Source organism: Salvelinus alpinus, chromosome 6, assembly GCF_045679555.1.
Source record: "Salvelinus alpinus chromosome 6, SLU_Salpinus.1, whole genome shotgun sequence".
NCBI lineage: Eukaryota > Metazoa > Chordata > Actinopteri > Salmoniformes > Salmonidae > Salvelinus > Salvelinus alpinus.
The window spans coordinates 44,308,916-44,317,310 of NC_092091.1; the positions used below are offsets into that span (position 1 = coordinate 44,308,916).

At 43.8% G+C, this 8,395-nt stretch overlaps 1 protein-coding gene across 4 annotated transcripts; it reads left to right on the top strand.

Annotated features, from left to right (window-relative positions):
• The first annotated feature begins 372 nt into the window (after window positions 1-372).
• Window positions 373-4,069, top strand: LOC139578738 (putative nuclease HARBI1). Of its 4 annotated transcripts, XM_071406716.1 has the most exons (11): window positions 373-755; window positions 1,041-1,111; window positions 1,199-1,375; window positions 1,466-1,527; window positions 1,610-1,696; window positions 1,784-1,825; window positions 1,894-2,067; window positions 2,147-2,182; window positions 2,281-2,835; window positions 3,117-3,228; window positions 3,323-4,069. In XM_071406716.1, exons 1-8 carry the CDS (start codon window positions 598-600, stop codon window positions 2,180-2,182), a joined length of 807 nt encoding a protein of 268 aa, XP_071262817.1. In that variant the 5' UTR covers window positions 373-597; the 3' UTR covers window positions 2,281-2,835; window positions 3,117-3,228; window positions 3,323-4,069. The 4 variants fall into 4 exon arrangements, with proteins under 4 accessions (XP_071262817.1, XP_071262815.1, XP_071262813.1 ...); XM_071406714.1 differs by lacking the exons at window positions 2,147-2,182; window positions 2,281-2,835; window positions 3,117-3,228; window positions 3,323-4,069 and having other exon boundaries at window positions 1,894-2,138; XM_071406712.1 differs by lacking the exons at window positions 373-755; window positions 1,041-1,111; window positions 1,199-1,375; ... (2 more) ...; window positions 1,784-1,825; window positions 1,894-2,067 and adding an exon at window positions 2,905-3,020 and having other exon boundaries at window positions 2,178-2,835.
• Window positions 4,070-8,395: the final 4,326 nt, after the last annotated feature.

Below are 8,395 nucleotides of genomic sequence, written 5' to 3' on the forward strand. Positions count from 1 at the left end.
AATAGTGAAGAGAACAAGTCCCAAAATCAATCCCTGTGGTACACCTTTATGTACTTCAAGAAATTCAGATGGCCTGATTTCCATACTTTTGGAATATTTTTTGACAACAATGTTAAATAAAAAATGAGGGTTATTGAGCCAACAATGAGTGCTGCACACTTAAGCAGACCAGGATCTAATTGGTTGTCCCCTGTGGATTTCTTGTTGTCTATTGCTAGTGAAGCATCCAGGGGCCTGTTGCACAAAAGTAGAATTAAGACATCCGGGATAAATGACTCAGCTGAGCTCAATGAAGCCAAAACATGTGCGTCCAGGCTTAATTGGTTGCACAAAGACCAAGCCAGGATGAGCAGACACGGATTCATTAAGCCAGGGGCCTGTTGCACAAAAGTAGAATTAAGACATCCGGGATAAATGACTCAGCTGAGCTCAATGAAGCCAAAACATGTGCGTCCAGGCTTAATTGGTTGCACAAAGACCAAGCCAGGATGAGCAGACACGGATTCATTAAGCCAGGTGAAACCAATCCTGGATAGGTGCGCGCTCACGGCTCACTCAAATAGACCCCGCCACAGATCACAGATTAACTGATTTACCATGGCAACTAGAGCCGCGTACTTTTCCCCGTCGGAAGCACAAATCCTCATGGAGGCATACGAGGAGGTAAAAGATATAATTAAGAGGAAAGGCAACACCGCCACAGTGATAAAGCAAAGAGAAAAAGCGTGGCAAAGTATTGCAGACCGCCTGAATGCGTAAGTAGTGCACAATTACACACTCACCGCTCCGCTGAAACATCACAATTACAATTCAAATATTTAATTCACATCTCCAAAAATGCAGTTGTACTGTAATTATGAAACGGTTAAATTTTTAATTGAAATGCACTGCAGATATGAGTGAAATTGTGTAAAGTAACTCCATCACACTGTATAAAGCTATGATACATTTTTTGATATTTTTACTGAAAACAAGACAAAAATACCAAGTAATTTTTTGCAGTGTGACTCCATTAAATGTGTGTGTGTGTGTGTGTGTAGATTAAACATGAACGGGCCAAAACGGACATGGCAGCAGGTCAAAATCAAATACAAGAACATTCTGCAGAATGGTATGGTCCCTGACTAATATTTAACAAAGCACAAGCATATATTGTACCCAGAAGGTGCCTGCTCACACATTGTCTGTACTGTTTTAGCAGTGAAAAAGAATACCCACAGACAAGGCACGGGTGGTGGGTCACCAAAGGCTGACCTTACCCCAGCAGAGGACATGGCCTTGGAGCTAAATAAAGGCAGGCCCGTCTTAGAGGGGATCCCTGGGGGGAAAGAGACGAGCATAGGTTCCTCCCAAGATGCCACCCGCTTCATTCAAGGTATGTCCTTCCATCTCTACATGGGATACAACCACATTCATATTGAATCAATTTGGACTGTCTGACTTTGGTTTACCTATTGCCTTGCAGTGTCTGGCAGCACTGTGTTCCTGTTAGAGCCACCAGCACAAGCACCAGACGATGCTGATCCAGTGAGTACTCCATCAAAGGCATACTGTAGGCCTGGCATGTCTTGTCTACTAGCTTCAATATGAATCCGATTAAATGTGATAGGGTGAAGGCCCCAGTGCAGCAGCAACAGCACATGATGGAGACGATGATGAGGAGGAGACCATCTCTCTGGATTCCAGAAGGCATGAGGTATCATGTTAAGACTGTGAAAGTACTATTTACTCTACAATGGTGAGGAGTCCTCATCAAAATCAAAAAATCTAATTTCTTTTACAGGACCCAGATGCTATACAGTGGGAAAACCAGCCTGGCAACATAGTGCGTATTAATAAAAGGACACCACATCCTGCCAAATTCCAGCTGCGCTAATTGTATTGTGTTCACAGAGCTCACAAGCTATCAGAAAGTTGTATGGCAACCACCTCCGGCGCCAAATAGAACTGGCAGACATAGACATTCAGTACAAGAAGAAAAAGATGGAAAATCTTGCACTGGAGTCCGAAATAAAAAAGAGGACAATTAGTAAACTGGACCTTGAAATAAAAAAACTTGAGAGGGAGGTGAGATATGCCTTCAATGTACACTGTATGCTAACTGTAACACAAATGTATTAATCATTATTTTTCTTTCCTCCCCCAGCTCCAAGAAGATGACACAGCTCAAAATAAAAATTAGGTATATTCTCGTAAAGTCAAGTGAGCCATGACATATGAGCTCTTATTGTGAGCACACAGGACGGTGGCATCTTTCTAAGGTTTTTTTTATTTTCCCAGCAATCAGTACAACCAAGTCATCGTTATAAGGCATCGCCCTCTTTTGCCCACCCCCCCAGCACCAGGTGTGGCCACTAGCCTATATGAAGGCCCAAAATTGTGTGTTCCTTTCTGCTCTGACAATGGCATGCCCATTCGTGCGAGATGTGGTGGATGAAGAAGCACTTGTGCTGAGGAGAGCCTTCAGGCGAGAAAGGGTCTTCAGGGACCGGTTGGACCCACTGGCCTTCCCTGATGACCATCTATATGAAAGATACAGGTTTTCTGCAGATGGCATCAGGTATCTATGCAGACTACTGGGTCCCAGGATTAAGCACCGCACTGCACGGAGCCATGCACTGAGTGTGGAGCAAATGGTTTGTGTGGCCTTGCGCTTTTTTGCTAGTGGAGCCTTCCTGTACTCAGTGGGGGATGCAGAACAGCTGAACAAGGCGACAATTTGCCGCACAATAAGGAGTGTGTGTCTGGCTATCAAAGCATTAGCAGATGTCTTCATCTCCTTCCCTGGCCACAGAAGACTCTGTGACATCAAAGAGGAGTTCTATAGGATTGCAGGTAAGAGGATCTACAAATTACAGGACAACTGTTAACACATAGTAGGATACTCATTACTTTGTGTGACAGGTTTCCCCAATGTCATTGGTGCAGTGGACTGCACACACATAAGGATAAAAGCCCCCTCAGGTGCCCATGAGGCCGATTTTGTGAATAGGAAATCCTTTCACAGCATTAATGTTCAGGTGAACATAACTTTTTGATATTGTCCATTGACGAACACTCTGCATTGCCAGTGATGTGCATTGATTGGTGTAATATTCCTCATCTTATGATTTCAGATGGTCTGCAATGCTGACTGTGTGATCAGCAATGTTGTGGCAAAATGGCCTGGCTCAGTCCATGACTCCAGAATCTTTCGGGCCTCTGAAATCTATCAGTGCCTATCACAAGGTAAGCCACACAACCCCTATTTATAACCATCATGGCTGTGTCAAGAATATCACTGTGTTTATGAGGTAGTAATGATGAGATTTTGTGTTGACAGGTGAATTCTCTGGTGTGTTGCTGGGAGACAGGGGGTATGGCTGCCAGCCTTTTCTCCTGACACCTTTCACAGACCCCCAGGAAGCACAGCAGGCCTACAACCATGCCCATGCCAGGACCAGGGCCAGAGTTGAAATGACCTTTGGCCTCCTGAAGGCACGCTTTCACTGCCTTCACAAATTAAGGGTCAGCCCTGTTAGGGCATGTGATATTACTGTGGCTTGTGCTGTCCTCCACAATGTGGCCTGCCTGAGGAAGGAGAGGGCCCCCAGAGTGCCACCAGCCATGGACTGGGACAATCCGGCAATCTTCCCTCCTGACGACGGCTGCTGAGGGACCAATATGTGTTGAATTATTTTAGTTAGTATGTGTGCTTTCAATTTTGGTTAAATATGTCCTGCGGTGGCAGAGGAATTTGTTTTTTTTTGGGTTCGCTTTTTGACGAATTTGGCCTCTTATGATGTTTGTGCGGTATACTGTGTGTAATACAAGGCTGCAGGGAGGCTACTGCATCCATTCATTTGTCTGTTCAGTTGATGTGTATGGATTTGTCCTGCATTTATTTTAGTGTGCAGACATGCAGGGTGTGTTATATACAGACCTTTGAATGTGTATGTATCATTTTGTATAATATGCTTGGATTCTGTGCTTTCCATCTTGTAGAGTCACTGTGACTTCAGTTTCGAAAGGAGCTGATGGTTTACCTGCTTTGTTTTGTCCTTATTCAATAAAGGAACATAATGTTACACATTGTGTTTTTATATTCATATGGAATGTGTATTTGTTTATATGACAGAGTACTAGGGCCACACTGAAGAAAAAGGATAAAGTCATAAATTTATGAGGCTGGTTCTTTCTGCAGAAAAGCTACATATTGTTTTTACAGTTTTGATACTTATGACAATGTGATACTTAATATTCTGGCACATCAGCATGTCTTTGTTTATGAAACCATACTGAAGTACAATTTCACGAAATGCCCCACATCTGTCATTTTAACAACTGTCCTCCTTTAAAACAACTGGTTACAATATTATGACTTGTGTTTTTTTCCCCTCTGTGGCCCTAATATTCTATCATTTTATATATAGCCTTATAGTCTATGGGAAACTGTAAATTATCTAATGATAGCAACATCATCTAAAAATCATTTTTTATCCAAAATCATTGAAATTAATGATCACAAACGTTTAAATAATAACAGTGGGTCTAGTTATATGTGATAACAATGTATAGTGAGCAGTGAAATAACTATTGGTTTCCATTTGTGGTGACTGCTGACTGACATTAGGGATGAGATTAAATAGATCCTGGAATTTAGCCTGGTCTGGAGCAGGCTAGCTCCACAGAATAAATCTCCATGGTAATTTATACCATAACATATCCTCCTGCCCCCTATCCATCTTTAGTGCAACCGGATTACGGATCAATTGAGCCAGGATCACCAAGATATCCTGGCTTAATCCCTTATCCTAGTTTTGTGCAACAGGCCCCAGGACTTATTTTTCTGTAAATAGCCTAAAAGCAAAGCTTTGACTATAATTTATCTGATTATTCAACAAGTTTCCCCTGTCAGCATGTCACACCCTGATCTGTTTCACCTGTCTTTGTGATTGTCTCCACCCCCCTCCAGGTGTCGCCCATCTTCCCCATTATCTTTTGTGTATTTATACCTGCGTTCTCTGTCTGTTGCCAGTTAGTTTTGTTTCGTCAAGCCTACCATTGGTTTGCCCTCTATTCCTGTCTCTCGATTGTTCCTGTTTTGACCTTTTCTGCCTGCCCTGACCCTGACCCTGAGCCTGCCTGCCATCCTGTACCTTTGCCCCACCTATCTGGATTACTGACCCCTGCCTGCCCTTGACCTATCTTTTTCCTGCCCCTGTTGAATTAAAACTTCTTAGCGATAGGCCCTTTTTTTTCTCCATTTCCTACCTGAATGACGTGCCCAAAGTAAACTGCCTGTAGCTCAGGCCCCGAAGCCAGGATAGGCATGTAATTGGTACCATTGGAAAGAAAACACTTGGAAGTTTGTAGAAATGTTAAAATAATATATGAGATAACACAATATATATGGTAGGAGAAAACCCAAAGAAAAACCAACCTGAATTTTCTTTTTGAGAGACCATCCTCTTAGAAATGCAAGAGAAAGGTCATATTGAAAATTAGCTCCCTGGATGCAATTTCTATGGCTTCCATAGGGTGTCAGCAGTCTATGTTCAAGGTTTCAGGCTTGTAACTTCAAAAACGAATAAGAAATATCAGTTTTAGTAGAAGGACACAATCTTGGAAATTTGTGTTTGCGCACGCCATGAAGACATTACGCACCTGCTAAAATCGGTTTCCTATTGAACATACTACTTTCCGAAATAAATATTATAATTTGATTACATTTTAGGGTATCTGAGGAGTAAAAATAGAAACATATTTTGACTTTTTGAAACAGAGTTTAGGGGTAGATTTTCAGATTCTTTCTCTGCAAGTTGAACGAGTGGATTACTCAAATCGATGGCGCCAACTAACTGGCGCCAACTGACTTTTGGGGATATAAAGAAGGATTTTATCTAACAAAACGGCAATACATGTTATAGCTGGGACCCTTTGGATGACAAATCAGAGAGATTTTCAAAAAGTAAGTGAATATTTAATCATTATTTGTGAATGTATGAAACCTGTGCCACTGGAAAAATATTTTGATGTGGGGCGCCGTCCTCAACCAATCGCACGGCATGTTTTCGCTGTAAAAGCTACTGTAAATCGGACAGTGCAGTTAGATTAACAAGAATTTAAGCTTTCAGCCGATATAAGACACTTATGTACCTAAATGTTTAAAATCCTTAATATTTATGATTATTTATTTGAATTCCGCACCCTCCACTTTCACCGGAAGTTGTCCCACTAGCGGGACACCGATCCTTTTAATAAACTGTTGTTAATTCGACGTTGTCTGCATCTGGGTCTTACCTGAAACGTGATCGTACGAACTGGCTCTGATTGACCCAGCAGACCCGGGCCAGCTGCGCAATGCCATCTCCTCCCAAGGAGCCACCATCGGTAGGCACAAGGAATTGCTTCATGGCCTTATGGAGGGGGTCCAAATGTTGGCTGAACGCCATGACCGGGCGTTGGCTGGAGAAATTCTACGGGTTGTCTGGGAGGCAGCCTATCACGGTGGTTACCCCACAGCCCCTCAGTAACTCAGCTGTTAGCAGTGCCGTCTCATCGGTCACTCCACCTTCTCGAGAGCCCTTCTTACCTCCCCCGGAACTCTTCAATGGAGAGCCGAGCACCTGTCGGGCATTTCTAGCTCAGCCCCCCCTTTTCCCCTCGGATCGCTCCAAGATAGCCTACCTCATCACACTGATGTCCGGGAGGGCTCTAACCTGGGCTACTGCTGTATGGGAACAACAGCCGGCCATATGCGTTAGTCTGGATGGGTTTGTGGGAGAGATGAAGATTTTTGATGCCCCGTTCTCCGGGAGAGAAGCTTCCTGGAAGCTAATCCAGCTTCGGCAGGACTCCTGCTGTGGGGCAGACTATGTGGTGGATTTCCGCAAGTTTGGCAATGGAGAGTGCTTGGAACCAGGAAGCGCTGCTTGATATGTTCCTGCACGGCATCTCGCGAAGTCAAGTTTGAGCTTGATGCTCTGAAGTTACCTACAGATCTCGATTCCATCATTGCGTTGACCATCCATATCGATGGCCGATTACGGGAACAACGGAGGGAGAGGAAATTCGATTTCGCTCGCACGTCCTGGGATTCCACCTTGCCTCCTAGTCATCCCAGAAGTCCCCAACGGTCCTGTTGCCGAGAGAACCCGAGGCTTCCTGACCTCCCAGAGAGTCGCCGAAGACGGCCGAGTCACCGCTTCCCGAGCCTACAGTGTTTCCTCCTTTAAAGGTTGCGGCACATCTTGCATGCTGCCTCAGCATTTTGTGGCATGTCATTTAATTCTCAGCCATTTTTTCTGTTACTGCAAGTTTTTGCTAGTTTGACCACCAGAGGGCATCTTTGAGAAGCATTTGATAGTCTTCCATATTGCAGACACACGGGAGACCGGGGTTCAATCCCCCAACGGGGAGGAAGGAGTAGGCTGTCCTTGTAAATTTCGCTCTCGGAGTGCACACTGGACGTTCGGGCCGAGGCAGTCAAGCACCCAAGCTAACGTTGGCTAGCTTGCTAGCTACTTCCAGACACTCTGACCATTTTACTCGCCCTAGCAGAGATGGTTAGGCAGTTTTCGTGTTAACCAGAGCGTTGGTGACTGTAACTGTGCTGCGGGAAACAATTGAATTACCCTTTTTTGCCGACGTTTACTGACACCGGACATGTTCAACGGGTGTTGAGCGCTCGTAAATTCATTATTCTGCGCTCTGGTACACTCAGACGAGAGTGCTCTGAAATCGGGGTAGATAGCCAGAGCGAATTTACGAAAGAATGGCCATTGAGAACGCACACCGACTATACCATTTAGCTAAGCTAAGAATGACGGGAATAATCAAGTCAATAAACATTGGGTAGTTAGATAGTCTAGTTAGATAGTCTATCGACTCTGCGGCTTGAGCATGTTTTTGGTGCACTGTCGATAGTGCGCTGGACTTCGGGCAAGAAGGTTGAGGGTTCGAAAACCTGCTCCCTGCTTGTTTCATTTGAAGTCGTGCACAATTATCAGTTTATTATTTGGTTTATATTGCCCATTCATTGTCAGTTAGAAACAGTAGTGCATTGGGACCCAAAAGCATATTCAGTGCTCTAACTCCCCCTTGGTCGTTAAGGCAAATCTGGTCTGTGGTAGGACGGGGGGTTTTCACACCTAGCTTGGCTATTAGACTATTCTTTAGTAAAGGTTGAGTAGTCTATTGTTCAGCTATTAGCCCCCCTCCCCAACTTGCAACAAATGGTCTTTTTGTCTAGCAAAACATTTTGATTTTCAATCAAAAATAATTGTTCTGAAAGCAAAAACGAGGCTTCAAAGTAAAAAAAAATGTTTCACAATCAAATATTTTGTAATTGAGCGCAAAACGTTATGCGTTTTATTCCCCAAAAATATTTTGAGAACAAAAAATGTATTTGGTA

Bases quoted from the DNA above. Each gene is read 5' to 3' on its own strand.
- LOC139578738 (XM_071406712.1), top strand. From the start codon at position 2,364: ATGAAGGCCCAAAATTGTGTGTTCCTTTCTGCTCTGACAATGGCATGC. The intron at 2,836-2,904 runs GTAAGAGGATCT...TTTGTGTGACAG, and splicing joins GGAGTTCTATAGGATTGCAG to GTTTCCCCAATGTCATTGGT. The intron at 3,021-3,116 runs GTGAACATAACT...TTATGATTTCAG, and splicing joins TTCACAGCATTAATGTTCAG to ATGGTCTGCAATGCTGACTG.